At 37.7% G+C, this 17,975-nt stretch overlaps 1 protein-coding gene across 5 annotated transcripts in view; it reads right to left on the reverse strand.

Annotated features, from left to right (window-relative positions):
* Window positions 1–17,975, reverse strand: part of LOC123314236 — a 154,856-nt gene that overhangs the window by 17,254 nt on the left and 119,627 nt on the right. For all 5 annotated transcript variants that reach the window (XM_044899387.1, XM_044899384.1, XM_044899386.1 and 2 more), the window contains 8 exons: window positions 17,543–17,671; window positions 15,638–15,775; window positions 14,273–14,512; window positions 13,462–13,512; window positions 13,056–13,170; window positions 12,101–12,187; window positions 9,372–9,510; window positions 8,642–8,725 (listed from right to left, as the gene is read on the reverse strand). In XM_044899387.1, coding sequence (XP_044755322.1) covers window positions 8,642–8,725; window positions 9,372–9,510; window positions 12,101–12,187; window positions 13,056–13,170; window positions 13,462–13,512; window positions 14,273–14,512; window positions 15,638–15,775; window positions 17,543–17,671 — 983 coding nt within the window. The remainder of the gene's footprint in view (window positions 1–8,641; window positions 8,726–9,371; window positions 9,511–12,100; window positions 12,188–13,055; window positions 13,171–13,461; window positions 13,513–14,272; window positions 14,513–15,637; window positions 15,776–17,542; window positions 17,672–17,975) is intronic.

A 17,975-nucleotide genomic window follows, 5' to 3' on the forward strand; every position in this document is an offset into this window, starting at 1 on the left:
TCTCTTCCTCACTCAAATTTTGAGATGAAAATCTGAGAAATGTTATCGCTGGAGGTTTATTGATTCTGGAACTACTCATTTTCTATGAATGAGGAATACAGGAAAGCTCATTACTTTCTATAGACAGAACACTTATTTTTTTTCCCCGGGTAAACATATCTAGTAGCTCCAAATTATTACAAATTCAGAGCGATGAACCTCTCTTACTAGGCTCTGTTATACAGGGTGATTCTCTGACTCGTACAAATATTTTAGCAGTTGGTTCTTGAAGTCAAAAGAAACACTTATTCCCGATTCGGCCCTGATAAAAACATATAGCCATTTAAAGTTTTCATAATGAGCTGTGCCACCCCTGGCAAAACAAAACTACCTTCAGAATAACTAGCTTAATCTGTGACACTACACATCTGTGGATCTTTTAAACAGAGTTCTATTTAGCCAAAGTACCCAATTTTTCAAATTTCACAGATACTTTTTTAATTTTGAACATCAAATTACTTGAAAACGGCGCATTATATGGAAAAATATGAAGAATACTTTTATTTTACAAAACGTTCAAATATTCATTAGATAGCGGCCAACTCAGTTTCAAGAGTTGGGTTCTTTGAATTTTTGGTATTTTTATGGTACTTATGGTCACAATAAGAAAATTGGAAGACGTGGGTGATATCTTGTGTTCGAAAAAATGAAAAACTATATTCCGAAATTCATTTCATTCGATAAAACCGTTTTTGAAATAGAACTAAAAAATTTTTTTAATGGTTTTCCAACAGCCTATATCTTTCAAATCGAGCCGATTCTGAAAAAATGGCAGAGGAAGAAAGTGTTCCTTTCGACCTCAAGAATTTACTGTTAAAATATTTTTACGAGTCAAAAATTCACCCTGTATGAACTAGTGAGACAACAAAATTTTTATGTGATTTTCAACAGGCTGTAACTTGAAGAAAAATGGTCATACAGCAACTTTGAAGGAAGGAAACTATAGTTTCAAGGGTCTGGCTTTTGGATATGAACTTCCAAATTTTTTGCACCAGCGGTTTCCGAGTAATCTCGAAATTAAAGTAGCCAAAAAAATTTTTTATTGGTACACGGAGTCCTGAAATTTTTCTGGTTTAACCTCTATATGGACCAAATAATTCGCAAATTTAGTCTCAATTCGTTTTTACAACCACTTCTCAATGAGCTATCGAACTTTGATTGAAAATGTATCGTTTTGTCTTTGATTATATTATCGGTATCTTAGCAACAAAGGGTCGCTCAGGAAGAATCGAAGAAGGAGCAGTCATCGTTTTTCAATGTTGTCTATTTTTAGAATTTGAAAAATGAATAAAATAGTACTTTTGGTGCTTACAAAATTAAGCGCTGAATCAAAATTATCGAAGAAACCACTTATGCTTATAATTATACCTTTTACAGCTCCAATATACACATAAACCCTTCAAAAATATTGAATTTATTTGGCCCCTTAATGTTTCTCACTAACTTAACCGAGCGTCTTGAGGGAGTTTCTATGATAATGGAATGATATGTAATTATTTGTACGTCAAAGACGTTCGTTATTCCTCAGCTCTAAAAAAATGAATTATCTCGACGCTCACGGTACGAATGCCACCCATGTAGCGATCGCCGATTATGCGACATTTTCGACGGGGTCCTTGAAGAGGGTATTCCGAATTTACATTCGACCCCGTTCATGGCTGATGCCACGCACCTCGGGGTACGCAGAGAACTGGTCTCCTTTGATCGCGACGCGGCTAATTGAAATGGATATAGATATTATCCTTGCTCCGATATACGGAGCGTACGCGAATCCATTACGAAACGTGCCTAATTAAAGGAGAAGAAAAAAAAATGCGTCGTCTCGGACGTTACGAACGAGCGATACGTCGTCCTTAAGCTGTTTCGATATTCCGGGAAAGGGAAAGTTTTCGAGGAGGATAATTTTTGAGCGGGGCCGTTCAACACGATGGACGTCCTTGCCGTGTTAACGCATCGTTTCCAAGGAGGAAGTGGTAGAAGGCAAAGATTATAGAGTTAGGAAGATAGGAAACCAAGCGTATACACTTGCTGTAGCGCCACCTGGTGGTTCAATTGTTGTACTAAGATGCCAAGAATGGTTAAAATATTTATTCGACGGCCATTTGGAGAAACATAATTTGACTTTTGTAAGATTTGAAGAAACATGGCCGTTTTGTTTTGGTTCTCTTTCGGCTCGTCGTTTATTTAGTTCATTTTAGTCGTTTATTATTAGAGTTTTTTGTGTATTTACTTAGTGAAAACTTCAAAATCAAAGAAAAATATCTTTGCTCAAAATGTCTTATGGAAACTATTGTATGGTGAGGAATTGTGGAAAATGTAGTACGAAAGATTCTCCTAATATAAGTTTTTTGAATTTACCATAAATATCTGAACGTAAGTATTGAAACTCGTACAATGTGACTCTGATATTGATTGATTTTTATTTTCAGTACTCTGAAGTGAATAGGATTTTTAGTATGTCCAGACATTAACTTGGTGAACTGCAGTAAAAAAGTTTCTCCTGGAATACGTAGAGTCATTATAAATTCTTTGAGGTTGCATCTCCTAAATACTGAGCAGAAAAAAGAAATTTGTTCTCTGATGTACGATGAAATTAGTCTATCTGAAGAGTTGCACTTTGGCGATCACCACGTTGTCTATGAGTAAGTGGTGAGACAAGCTGAGGATGGTATAAAAGAGTAAGTCCAAAACTTCAAGTGAAAAAAACAGAGCAATACAAAGTACTAGAGAAACCAACAGGTCAAATTTGGGAATAATTTTTAAGTTTAAATCTGATTTTCTCAAAACCAAATAAAATGCACTTGTACTCCTAGGCTCTTACACTACAATTTTATACATTAGAATAGATACACGTATTTCAATTTATCACTGAATTTTATCATTTATAGCTGGATATATGTATTATTAGGTTGATATGCAATTCATGTTATTAGTGAAGTTATTTGCATTTTGGAGTTGACTTGTTATTCTTACATATCTTTACCGATATACAGGTTACACCTATGTAAATTTGTTTTTAATTGTGGTTCTGAAAATTCTGTAACTAATATGTAAAAGAATTCTTGAGATATGTTGTATCGAATATTTGTTCATATTAATTTCTGATAAAAATTTTACAAATTCAACTGATTCTATTAATTAGAAAAAAAAATGTATTGTGTAGAAATTACACCTTTGATATATAACATTTCACCATGTTCTGTTGTGTCCTATATTCAGAGCTCAATTATTTGTGTACAAGATGTTTTCAAAGGTGAATGATTTTCACCAATTGTACCTTCCGTTAAAAAAAAGCCTGACCTTTGAATACACTATGTACAATCTTCAATTTTGTCAAATTTTTCTATATATTTCAAATAAAAAGTATAGCAAATCTAACACAGTATTTCATTAATATTAATTGATTCACAACAATGTTTAGATGAAAAAAACATCTTGATCACAAAACAAAGGCCTATTTTTGTTTTGTCGCTCAGGATGTTTTTTCTGGTTTCGACCAAGTCTACTCGAATTCAATAAAAGAAATAGAATTCGAATTTCGCGCCCTTTTATCGAGGAACAGAATTCGAATTTCGCGCCCTTCAATTATGAAATAGAAAACTGTCATTCAACAGTTTGAGAGCACGATTCCAGCGCCACCTGATTGTCAATTGTGTGCAACACAGGCCAAAACGTATACGCTTTTTAGTACTAGCGATATGAGGCGGTTTCCTATCTTCCTAACTCTATAATCTTTGGTAGAAGGTACCTATTTTCAGTGAAACGATCAAATTTGGTCAAAAATTTTTTCCAATATTCTCGACTCTTTTCGTATGAGAAAATGTCTTATAAGTGAGACATTTCGCAAAATAATGCGAGTATGGAACGTTTTTATTATCAATATATGAGCGCACTCGGGTCAAAAATACCGATTTGTTTATGCAAAACTCAAAACAAATTCAATCCACAATTTTTCGAGGATGAATTAAAAACTTTTGATCACTTCGAATAATCATTCACAGAATCGATGGAGATCCCCTCGATTCACACAGGGTGCGAATGAATATTTGCGAAAAAAAGGGATGATCCTTGTCAAAAAATAGTGTGGGTCTGTTGAATTTTTTTTCTACTCAGACACAGCTCCCTGCAAAGCAAGTTTCGATTTTTTTTCTTAGAATCCAGAAAATTGGCAGGAATGAAATCAAGCAGAAATTCTGTCTGAGCTATAAATGCAATGGGTGAAAAAAGGTCTCTTGTAATTTATTGGTGGAAATAAAGATGTTTGAGAAAGAAAAAAAATCGTATAGGCTGGATTCACCTTCGAACTTGAATTTAGCAAGAAGGCAGATATCATGCTGACATTATTAGAAGACACCACAAATTTTTTTTTAATGCCTTTCCGTACCCATTTCGTTCAATTCCATTTCTGTCAGTTTTCTAGTTTCTGAGGAAAAATTGCTTCTCAGGTGCCATCTTAGCTACTCGAAAAAATTCATATAAAAGACCCACACAATTTTTTGACAAGGAATCATCCCTTGAATTTTTCCGCCAATATTCATTTGCATTTCATTTGTGGTGATCTTCATCGATTCTGAGAATGGTTATTCCATATAATGCTTTATCTGAATCTAAACGATATCAGCTGAATATGTCCACAATCAAAAAGACTGTGAATGATTAGGTCGACAAAGAATTTCATTCTATTGGGAGACCCAAAAAAGTGGTGGCATTTGAGAATTTTATGTTTGAATTAATGCGAAAAGTTTACTACAGGATTTTCGATTAATGTCATCGTAGAATAAGTTACCGAAAATTGATTTTTCTATTTTTCATTTGACTTGTCCTATACATTGTAAATGTCTTAAGGTACCAATAAATACCTAATTATTATATCAATGTATTAAGATGAACAGCCACAAATACGCGCCAGTTGTCCTGTTAATTGTTTATTCATGTGAAATTTTTATTCAAAGGTGAGTTCATCTTGACTTGAAACTTCCTTCGATTCCTTTCACTTATATTGATGCAAGATGATTTTTGTTGAAGAATTTAACATTCTCGTAATTATCTGTTAATTCCTTCGGGAGATACCCATTCCCAACCACTGCATCATATGCATTTCATCTTTGGGTTAATATTTTTGAAATCTACAACTTATGTAACGTATCCAAATTTTAGCCAAAGAAGATTACGAACATTAACTCTCCTCTAGCTAGTGCATATTATGATATTATACTGATCTCTTGTATTTTCCATGCAAATAACTGGATTTGGTATGCCTACAATCAGTTTGTGTAAACTTCAATTATGTTCGTCACATATTTTCCGAAGGGATTCGACATTGTGATAAAATACGTAATAACAGAAACTTTAACGTAGAACGGGCAACATAGCGTTGATTTAAAACCCACAAATGTTTTGACAAGCTTCATAACCCCACATTTTCGTACTATACTGAGTGAAATGTGTAAAATTTCATTGGCCAACTGAGTGCTGAAATAAAAGTTAATGGAGTATGGTTATCATGAAAAATCCCTACTTCAATTAAATTAATTTTTATCTTAATAAATGGCTGAATTTTGTCAGTCCACGCATTCTACAAAGGATAACTGAATTCGTTTTGAGTTTTGCATAAACATATCGGTATTTCTGTCCCGAAAAGGCGACGATAAAAAATTCATCAGAGTGCGCTCTGTAATCGGTACGCGTCGATACGATTTTTAATTGCCGCACGTCGTCGCCGATTGCAGCAACCCGAGAGGGCGGAAGTTGCCCATATTCGAAGGCGATTTCCGCGCGCGCCTCACGGTCTGGCGATGCCCCCTTAGCGAGAGCGCGAGCCCGCTTACGAAATAGCCCCGGCTTTTCGCAACGGTCGTGATTGGAAAGCGCGAGCGACGCTATCGACCTTATCGGACGGAACGATCGGGCGTAGATTGCCTTATCGATATAGAGCAGGGTTTCTTAACCTTTTTCTAGCTATGGACCCCTTTCAATATTTCGCAGAGCTCACGGACCCTTTCTGAAAAAATAAAAAGAACGAGATTTGGATTTTGCCAGATTTTATTATTTACGATTGTAGTTAATATACATCAGTTTCAAACTTAATGTTGAGACAGAATGGTCATGGACCCCCGACTTTTGTTAAATGGACCCCTTAGGGGTCCATGGACCACTGGTTAAGAAACCCTGATATAGAGAGAAGACGTACCACGTCGGTCGCGGGCATGTATGCGCTAATTGGGCGTCTGGCAAGGACGGATTGCGGGATGAATGAAAGATGTATGGGACTATAGATAGATAAACACCTGTTGTCCCACTGTTGAATGCACAAATAGGCGAGGATGATGATTAAGCGATTGGCGATGTCTTCATCGGGACTTATGCTAGAATTTCACGACGCGATGTTTGTTCATTCGTCCTTTATACGCTTGAAAATGGAATGCGTTGAGTTTATACTCGGTATACGAGCGGAAATTCATCAGAGAACGGCCTGAAACAATGCATGAATATTCCTAAATTTCGTATCTTGGAATGTAATCTATTACAGCCTTTGCTTGAGATTATTTGAGCAATATTCCACTTTTTGAGTCAGTTGCTTAGCGAGGGTCGCATTTCCACACTAAAATTGAAAAACAGTGCGGATAAAACAGTAGGTATGTACATCAAAAGGAAAAATGCTATTTTCACAATTCTAAAACAGAGTTGAAAGAGAAAATTGACACTTAGAAAAGCTCAAAACCTGGGATGCTGGGGGTGCTGGGATATTTTTTCTGCCAATATAGTTTTTCCTTGATCACTTGGTTACTTTTGCGTTTAAAGAAAAAATAATATTCTCGCAGACCACATTCTTTCTGCCTTTGAGAATCAGACGATCTCAACAGAATGAATTCCTATCGACTGAGAGGAAGAAAAAGTAGTTTTGTATCCTTGGAATAGGTACTTGTGAACGGTTCATTTTTTATTATTCTTTTCCTACATTGGCGAGGACCGAAGGGAAAATCTTGCATGCCTTAATTTAATTTTCCATGTTTTCTGTATACACAACGGGAATTATTACTGTTATTTTATTCGAGATCATCTCTAAAATAATTCGACGAATGAAACATGTAAGTTATTCATTATGATGTGCTTAACAAAGTACCTAGATGGAGATGAATTCGCAATAATATCTTTACACACGAAGTAATGTATTAATATGAAAAAAATTATTCCCAAATACAGTTTCGACGCCATCAACGCAGTATTTTCAGAAAGAACAAGATTCGTTCGTTCTTCTCTGCCTAATGTCGGGGTAATCAAAGAACAATGATAATTTATAAGACAGCGGAGTCCAGGAATAATTTGGTTCCGTTGTGAATAAATTTTTTGTCAAGTTGGTACGGTTTGCGAGCACGATTAACGACAGGAATATCGTACTTTGATGATGCTACTCATCAAGTAGGCGAAATAAAAGTAGTTCAGAGTGGGATATTTTTCCTGAGATATGAAAATGAGCATGACACAATTCTTAGGTATTATCTACGTAGTTAATCCTTTATCTTTAAATTCATATTCCAGCTCAAGGTGGATTATGTTAAGTGTTTTTTACTCCAAAGATATATCATTCTCAATGACTGACCCGTATGAATAGGGATTTATGAAAATGACCAAAACAATGTACTCAATTATAATATAATATTTCACATTTGACTTGAGTATTTTATTAAGATATTTATATTGAATCGATACATACTGAACTACCTGATCGAAAAATATCTTATTTGGATTACATTTAGTTTTATTCGAGTTCATTACGCAAAATTAATTTCATTCAATTCGTAACAAACATGTTTACTATAAATTTCGACGTGTTAAGCGTTATGTGGGTCTGATTCACTTTTGCAAGTCAATAATACGGCCAAAGTCCATGGGATCAATCAACTGTGACAGTTGTTGATGGGTATCAGCGAATTCCTTCGAAGATCCCATCTCGCATTGCTGGACAAACTCCCGCGATGTGAAATAGTGAAAAAAAAAACCGAGAAGAGAAACATTCATTTGTCAGGAATTCGTTTATTCCATCCCATGTCCCACTTCTGGAACCCTTAATGAAGCTCTCTCAACTTTATCGCAACCATCAACCATGAAGCAGCGCAACATATGCTTCCTTATCCTGTTCCATATGGTCGTAACCGACTTTTAACCCATCTTAACATAATTTTCTTATGGCGCAACCCAAGGAAGACCCATGGGCAACGATGTATGAAAACGCCATACTGTTCAGCGGTCACGTGCTCGAAATATATGTCCACCGGACCAGAAAATAATTTTTATTCATCCACTGAACCCCTTTGGAATATGGAAAAACTCTTTAAATAAATTGTATTTGAGTATATTTTTCGGATCTTTCTCAGTTTTGAGTTTAGATTTTATCTGGAGAATGATTTAAGTGACGACAAGTTGGCATTCTGCTTTTTTTTTTGCTATCCAATTTCCTCCGTATCCGCCTCATAAAAAACAAAGATGGATGTACCTAATGCATTCTTCCCATATCCGCCTCGTAATTTCCTTAGGGACCTGACGCGATCCGCATAAGAAATTTTCCGATCCGCATTCGAAAAGAAAAACTAACACCACCTACCTGGTGATTCCTATCTTTATACAGGAACAGCTTAGGTCCCCTGAGGACAGCCCACGTTTGTCTCCAGGAACGGATGGCCGGTCGCTGAAATTGAAATTGGGGAAAAATAACCTACTGAACACACACACACATCCAATAAATCAATTCGATTCTGTGAGCTGGAATTAATTCGTTGAGCATTTGACATTGTCTGATAAATATAAAGTTTCATCAAAATCTATTAATTTCCTTGACCATTTATGATATCCATAAATCACTCGTGATTACTAGGCCATTATTCACTGGTCAATCAAACTGGTCGAAAACTAAAATAGAGGCTCTGTACAAGTTGCTATACAGCAATGCCGAAAAGTACAGTATTGAGGCATTGAAATTAATACAGAAAATGTGTTGGGATATTTTGTATTTTTTTTTCACAAACTTGGATGAAGTACAGTATTCCACTCGCAACGAGACAAAGTTGAGTTTGGTAAACATCATCCACCGTCTAAGTCCTCTTTGCAAGGACGTCCTTCAAGATTAAATGCCCCATTAAAATTCGAAACTTTCATTAATGATAATGGAGGATCAAATAATAATGGAATGGAGCATTAAAATTTAACGGACTTTCTTGTAGCTGGGTGTTAGGGAACAATAGAAGAATTCATTTTCCACGAATGTTTTCAAAAACCTACGAATAAATTCCAACTTCGTATAAGATGATAAAACTCAATCAAGTTTTTCGACTGACCTTTCCGTCAAGTTCCGTCACTTTACAGTTCAACGGTCCCTCCCGCACCAGCGCGTACCTCTCCTTGTCGAAGGGGCTGAAACCACCCTTGTCCCTCTCGAGCGATGTGCTGCTGCTGCTGTTCTCGCTCGCGCTGCCACTGGAAGGAACATTTCGGGGATTATTCGACTGCTAGGGCGTAAACTGACGTTCGGGATAAGCGAGAAGCTAGGTGAGGATTGTGGGGACTGTACAGGGAGAAAAACCTATTTTTTCAACTCATTTTGTGGTGTTAGTAGGAGGGGGATAGTATCCTTGATGAACTCTTGAAATTTCCTTCTAAATCACTAGATTTTTTCCTATAGACTTTTCAAAAATCAAACGATAAACAATATTCTTCGAATGTGTCAGTTTAACTGTTCAAATAGCTTCGGGTATACGTCATTCGATGCCCGATTCGACAGATCGTTAATTCGCGATTCCGAAGAATTGAATTGTACTCCGTGATCCATTCATTATTACCTTTCACATGCATGCAGAACAACAACGGCGTTCCTAACAGTGAATCGACAGTGGATACACGCGCAACATATCAATCCAGGAAATCATTCGAAACGTACAACTACTACCGTAAAATCGGTAATGCCCATCTCCCTGCTATACCGAAATGGGCGCCCAGTGGCGTTGGATCAATAAATGAAGCCAGAAGCACACATATCCTGATCACGAAGTTGAAATTATTAGTACAGGCATAATGGACTTTCGGAAATTTATGATATCATTTAACCCAAACAGTGTGAGCTACCATGAAGAGTAAAACACGCTTCCCCTCATACCTAGTCAAACAATTTTTGTTTGGAGGGGGTGGTGTGAGAATTCTCAGACGATGTGAAGTTTATTTTTAAACTCGATTCCAATGGCTCACTCTTGAAAAAGTGAAATTATGTTGTGAAACATTATTGTGGACTTTCCAAATATGTTCTGATATTTCCAGTAAATCTCAATACTGGTAAATATTGAACGCCGAAAGTTCACGTCTCCTTTGAAACATCATGATTGAATTCCGAATTGAGTTCAATATTTCATCAATTTCCATTATATTCGACGAGACTGCAAACTATGGCACCACCAACTTGAATCAACATCGCTATACATACTCTCAAATACGCTTCCACATCGCTTCAAGTTTGAATACGTTTTCGATTAAAATGTATGGATTAAGGACTTCAATTTTGATCGGGATTGAAATCGCGAACTTTCAGTTTATTCCTGCTTTGGTTCCCCTCAACATCCTCAAACAGAAAAGCGCAGTATAAGGTTATCTGATAGGATCTTTCTATATGATATTATCAAATTAGTCGGCTACCATTACTCATGAAGGAAGAGTGGATATTATTTGATCTCCTCAGATAAACACAACTCCCACCTCAATGAGAACAGATACGGAGTTTATATAAAAAAAGGTTCACTATATGTAGTATGGTTAAGATCCACCTTCCTACATTCCATAAAAAATTCCTAGAGTGAAATTGTTCGCCAATTTTTTCCGGTTCCGAATAGCATTGTTGCTATCTATCTATCGGACACGTTTCCTGCGATTCCATTAACAAGAACGGCGTGTCCCTTACGTTCGCGCCGTTGCGCAATAATTGGATGCTCTAATGAGCAAAAAACAACGGGGAAATGAGGACGTACAAACAATGAAGAAGGGAAAGTGCCATAACAATGAAACTTACACCTAATTACGGCAAGTAGACGCGCTATCGCTAAACAGAGATTTTCAGTGCTCGGATTTCACTAGCCTAGACGAGCGAATCCTAGAAGCGAAAATCGATGGATGAAACGCGGAAAACAACAACCGAAAGTGGGTTTGTTCCTCTACGCACGCTAACCAGTTCGGGACTGAACGGTTTTTGTGCGTATTGAAACGATTCCGAACTGGTAACAAACGGTTTCTACGTAAAATGCATTCCACGAACCGATTCTGAAATGGTGAAAAGTGTTCCTGGTTTTCTACAAGAACTGAATTAAAGAGGAGAATTAAGGAACGCTTGAATTTGATCCTGAATTAGTTCAGGATAACAAGAATATCTTGTGGTGGCATTGAGAAACCGTCCTCTAAGCCTGAGGTCGAAAAACTCCTGTTCCTTGAAAGGAAACAGTAACAGTAACTGGTACAATGACTGCCTGGCCACCTGTTCAATAAACATTTGAAGAAAATGAGACTTAATGGTTTTTCCTTCTGACTGATGAAAGTCAAAGATAACACCTAGGAAACACAACATCCACTATCTTTTGCTGAGATGGACCACAAGGCATCGGTTCAGCACAGTGTTGGCATCGCATGTAGAAGAAGAAGAAGAGTAATATCACCTTGGTGAAAAAAGAAACCTTTTTGTCCCATGGAAAATTTGACTTTTCACCACATCAATGAATGCTTGCAGATTCATCTGTGTCGCATTGGTAGAAAATCCATCTCATAACTTAAAACTCAAGAGTTATTTCTTTTCTTCTCGATTTTAATCTCTGTGTGCGTTTAAATTGGCTCTAAAAATATTCCAATGGTTTGTATCAGTATGAAAATTTAGTCGAACGAACAGAACCGATTTTTTTATAGTTAACGTCGGGAATATTCTCGTGGTATTACCATAAACACATTGAACAAGGACTCGACTGGTTAGTGGTTAGTACTGTACAGACTGTTAGTACGTTTACTGCGGAACATGCAAGCAGTTTCTACTCCAGCTCACCCCAAAGAGGATGCAGCGTCTTCGAATAGCTTGCGAAGTTGTTGGATATCACCAGGAAACAAAGGAGGTCTCCACCGTCTGTGTGCACTGTTCACAATTACAATAATACAGAACTATATTCACCTAAGAGAGCGAGAGAGATAGAGAGCAAGATTCGTTTTTGAACCAACGCATCCAAGGAAATCAATCCGATCGTAGATAATACTACATAGATTGTTCCGTAGGCACAGAATTGTTTCAAATTTCAATAGCACTCTACGGGTGAGTGAAGAAAATTATGGAGAACTTGTTATGATGGTTTTCGGGCAATGTATTGCTGGAATTGATAAATTGCACGTCAATTTAGAATTTTTAACAACATTAGTTGTTTTTCACCACATGAAAAAGATCTAAGTAATATTTTCGTCGAATCGAGCATTTATTGCTCAGATGTCAGTGAACACGTACCGAGAGAAGAAAAACAGTTACCTCACCTGTGCAATCTCCCCTTATTCAAAGACCTTGCGATAAATCAATATAATAACACGAATACCTACAACATCAAAGTAATAATCCCCCGTATACATCTGCATCAATCAATTTAACAAGACGTTCTGATCGACCGCTGACAGAAGCATGTATACAGAAGCCGCCTGATTTCTCTGCACACCGTGGAGCATCAAAGAAACATTCCGAGATCGTTCAGCACGATATCCATAAACTTCCAAGAGTCGACTACCACCAATTAACAACGCTAGTCGCAGTATATCTTCCTAAAGACGGGACCTCTCGAGAGAGAAGGTTTTATCTAGTAGCATGTGCCTAAAAATAAGGATGTAAAATCCTCATCAGAGTTTCATTTTTTTGTCGTTGACCAGAAACGATTCTTGCTCGAATAGAAAAATAAAATAAAAGGTTTTAAAAGCGATGCAGCTCTACCCACCGCTACAAACAACTAGCCACTACATCAACTCACCTTCTTAACACTTGTGGCGAAGTTTCACCGTCGCTGAGATCGCATTCGAACTGTAGCCGACTACCCTCTGTCGCTTTAAGGTATGATTCTCGCCTGGTTATTCTATCTTCGCTACCTGAAATGAAAATTCAATTAATGCAATATCGGAAATTAGATAATCCCCGAAAAAAAATTTAAAAAAGGCCAAATTTGCTTGGCTCGCTTAGCAGAGTCAGTAAAAAGTAACGAAAAAAATCATATCTTTCGTATTTATTATTGTCCAAAATTGTCAAATATTCATAAGTGAGCTTTCGACTTGCTTTAATAGTTGGGTTCTTTGAATTTTTCGTATGTCAATTGAGATAAAAATTGAGAAGCGTTATTGTTAACCCACTCTGCATATCAGCTGAATATAACTAGAACTTACCAATGCTCTTGTTCTTTATCCTCCGTCTGACTTTCGGCATCTCTTCTCCAACTGAAAAAGACGAACATATCTATGAATAAAAGTGGACGAATTCTGGGAGGTATAGAGTGAACATGATGCATCAAAATCTACAGAGAGGGTCAGTAGAGTCTACCAATTAAATCCTTCTACAAGTGTGAGCTCCAACTAGCAGGCTACTCAGGTCCATCATGAGCTGTCATCTTATCGTTAATCGTTAATAGGAAACGAAAACGAAATGTTAGGCAGGTTAGGAACAGTTATAACCGGGGACTGCAGAATGACAAGCTAGAGATTTTTCGTTTGTGACCTTCCATTTTCACCCTTCTTTTCATAAGAAGCCCAAGAACCCATAAACCGTTGCCTTTTCACCCAAGGTAATGCTGAAATTGCTATCAAATCAGGTATTTAATGATGCGAGGATATACGAGGTGTGCCAGTGGTCTGGAAATATGTTGGGGAGAAAGTTCATTGTTCAAAACCCCAACCTGCAAATTTTCAACACCGAATTCTGATTAGATCCATAAATAGACCATGTGTGTTAATCTGACACGTTGAAGTAAATCCCAAATTCATCTCTTGAGCTCCCCAACTATGATTTCTTCCTGGACGCCTAGTTGGCAACCACGTTGGTAGTTTGTGAACCGCTGAACACTTGTAGTTCCTACCATGGATTTTTTCGTATCGGACAAACGAAAAATCTCGAACCGCTCGCAGCAGTCGCCGGCTATGAACGTGAATGCAAGATGCAGATCGACGCCAAATAGGTGAAAAATCAATTAACAAAACGGACCTTCTGCCAGCAACTGATCGACGGGGGACTCGGCCAAGGCCCCGGGCGGTTTGAGGTACCTCATCGGTCTGGCGGGCGCGTCCAGGTCTAGCTTTGTGGGCCTGATCGGTTTGGGCAGGTCCACGGGACTAGCGGCGGGCGTTACGGATACGGTGGGTGTTGCGGGAAACAGTTTTACGGGTTCGGGAATCAGGGGGGAAAGGTCACCGTTGTTCGGGATTCGTCTTGCGATATCGGGTTCTGGGGGAGAGAAAGAAAAAAACATTTTTCGTGAATGTGCGAGAAGCGACAGGTGTGTGGGGTGGTGGCTTGCGGGTGAGTGGTGTAGCAGTGAGCTGGGTGTTAGTGTTCCGGGTTTATGTCTCGGAAGTGATTCATTGCAAGTTTCGGATGTGAAATCAACAAATTTATATATTTTTTTTCGATGGGGAAAACCTGTTGTTCAAATAAATGTTCATGGACTCATAAATTCCATGTAATATAAAAAGTTGTATGTTGTCTTTCAAATACGCAATCACTTCACAACACAGGATGACAATTTAAAAACTTGCCAGGCCAATTATGTTATACAAGGATGTTTTCAGAGAAAATGCCGGAATAGGTCAATTTCTGTTCGTAGGGGGAAATATTTGAGTGGAACTGTAAGCCGAAATCTCTTCAACCCTAGGTATAGGAGCTATCACCCCTAAATTCTCAATAAGAAATAGGGGGTGAGCTATACCTCAATTGAAAGATCACTTGATCCTCTACATGAATACTATGGTTTGAAAATTTTTATTGAGTCCTTGAAGTAGTTACAGGGGCTCAATTGAAAGATCACTTGACCAACCAAAAGGACTCAATAAAAATTTGAAAACCATGGTATTCATGTAGAGGGTCAAGTGATCTTTCAATTGAGATATAGCTCACCCCCTAATCCCTTTTGCGAATTTAGGGGTGATAGCTCCTACACCTAGGGCTGAGGAGATTTCGGCTTACAATTCTGCTCGAAATATGTTCCCCTACGAATAGAACTTGACCTGTTCCGGCATTTACTCTGATATCACCTTTGTCGTGAAATAATTGGACTGGCAAGTTTTTAAATTGTCACCCTGTATGTGGTCTTTCAAATTTTCACATTTTACATAAAAATAATAGTAGAGTCATTTAAACGAAGGAATGAACTGCTCGTCAAAAGTTAAGGTGTTTATGTTAATCTGAAAAACTCTACATACATACATACATACATGTTTCGAAAGGAAATATGGTTTGTTTCAATTAATTTAACATCCTCAACTTTTGAAGAGCAGTTTTCGATACGTGGCATTTAGATTCCGGTATAATTCCCCATTTATACCCCCAGGATAATAATCAAACTTTACTCACTTTCGTCTTGTGCCGATTTTTCGATAACAGTGTCCTGTCTGCTGAGTTTCCTTTGGCTGATGTCGTCTGATCCTCCGGTCCAAGAATCGGCCGAATTCGATCGGACGTGCATTTTGGTCGGAACATTTTCTGAGACATCTGAAATAAAAGGGACAGCGGTCAGTTTCCGGGTAACCACAAGGAAAAGTTAGTGGCAAGATCAAAAAGTTAATCACACATTCTCAGTGTGTAGCTAGCGAAGAATTTTTGCTGAATCTACCTGAATTATCACTACAAGTCAACATTTCGAAATAGTGGTTCGTCCTATGGGAAATCCACCCCTAATCTGGTAACAATCAAACAACATTTATTTTCATCATAGCCTCAGAAAAACTACATTGCAGAATCCCGTCATATGCACTTTGAAAAATTACCCATTTTTAATTCATGACGTGTTGTACAAAATGGCGAATGCGATGGTTTCTGAAAGCGGTATCATTTGAGTCTTGACCATGGTACATTTAGACAAATTTCATCAGATGGACAATACTTCCCAACGAAATCAGTCCTCATTCAGAACTTCTAATCAGAATGTAATAGGAGATATCTACATACATCTCATAAATAAATACTCGAGATGAATAGTTTACTCATATTCACTGTGAGTCCCCTCCTCAACTCAAACGCTCGAAGTTGTTGAACGAGTACAATTACTCAATTACAAAGTAAATATATGCAACATGGACGACATCCATCTTATTTTCAATCGATTATTCCAATGCATTTCCTGTCGCTTCTCCGTTGCATCTGGGCATATCTCATCGGAGACGGGCAATGCCAGAAATAATTTATTATGCAACAACCGCAATTTGTCATGCCCACAGATAAGATGCGTTACTAATTAGTTCCCGACCTCGGACTAATCGATACGATTAGAAGTATGAATAGTCCATTAGGCTTGAGGAATATAGCTCTAGACATCTTGAATAGGATACTCCAGACTGTTCGTGGAAAATAGAATCAAATCAGACTCTATTTCTGCCATGCCTTCACGTCTGGACGGATTTTTTCGCCCCATAGTATATATGTGAAGAGAGCAGATCACTCTCGCGTATTCACTGATGAAACCTGTTACTCACATAGTTAATGAGCACACAGTTGACACTTTGTCAATCATTTTCTACCGACAAGAAAAACATCGCATCTTAAACGTTCCTGCGTGGTAACTATACCGCAGATTAACTCGCCACAGAAAAAAAAACTGGTATGAAAGTTGTCTAGTCGTGTAATGTGAAAACGGTGTCGATTTTGATTCTACTTGACGAAAAATACGTCTGAAAAAATCGATTATAGAGTGAGTTTTTGTCGGTTGGGTTTTCATTTCGAATTTTGTCACGTTTAACCGATCGGAGATCTAGAATGCGGAGAAACTAGCGCTTGCATATTTCATAAGCGATTTCCTATTTTCACTAGAATAAGGAGTTGAGCATATTTGCCAAAGAAGTGGCTGATGTAAAGTCTAGATTACTATTGGATACACGGGTTAAAATAAAAAGATTGGGAATAAATTCTGCTGAATATGAGCCTTGGATTTTGTTGACTGGAAGGGCATGAGTTGATAGCGACCTATTGTGCATACCATAGATAGAGCATCGATTCAAAAAAAAAATAAGTAAAAAAACGCGTTCTCTGTTACAATCGGTTTGAAGTTCGTTTCGACAAAAAGTTTCATTATTTGTACGTACTGCTCATCAATGCATTTTTTGGCAGATTCCGCCAAAACAATATGGCCCACATAGCCTGTCCACATTGACTCGTTCCTATTTAAAAATACTTCAATTGAACTCTAATTTAAGCCAACAAGCCAACAGCATAAGATAGTATTAGCGAAAAATCAACACTCTCGGTTAGTCGCTCAAATCTAACCTGAACAAGCAGTCCTGCCAAGTTCTGAAGGTGGCGGACAGTGGATGAATTTACTTCCGGTAGAAATTATCACATTTCCAGAAAGTGATTTACCACCACTCAACGCCTCGAGGACACTGGAACAGCTCCCTTATAGGAGAGCCAAAAAAAATAATAATGAAAAAGGTCAAGACCAGAAAGTTTAATCGGATGGTATATCCAAAACGACGCATTGATGATATAAGTACATATTCCTTTTCCTGCAGAGTTTATAGCCCCCTTAGATTTTGTTATTTCTTTTATGTTTCTTCCTGTGAAGAAAGTTTTGTTGTTCACACCATAAATGCCTCAATTTCGAAGTTGTCGAGCTATCGGTAGGATTATGCGCATCCACGAAGCCCATTGATGGAGATTGGAAAACACTCAACGAGACTAAAATACAACCCACTCATCT

This window comes from Coccinella septempunctata, chromosome 5 (assembly GCF_907165205.1).
Source record: "Coccinella septempunctata chromosome 5, icCocSept1.1, whole genome shotgun sequence".
Classification (NCBI taxonomy): domain Eukaryota; kingdom Metazoa; phylum Arthropoda; class Insecta; order Coleoptera; family Coccinellidae; genus Coccinella; species Coccinella septempunctata.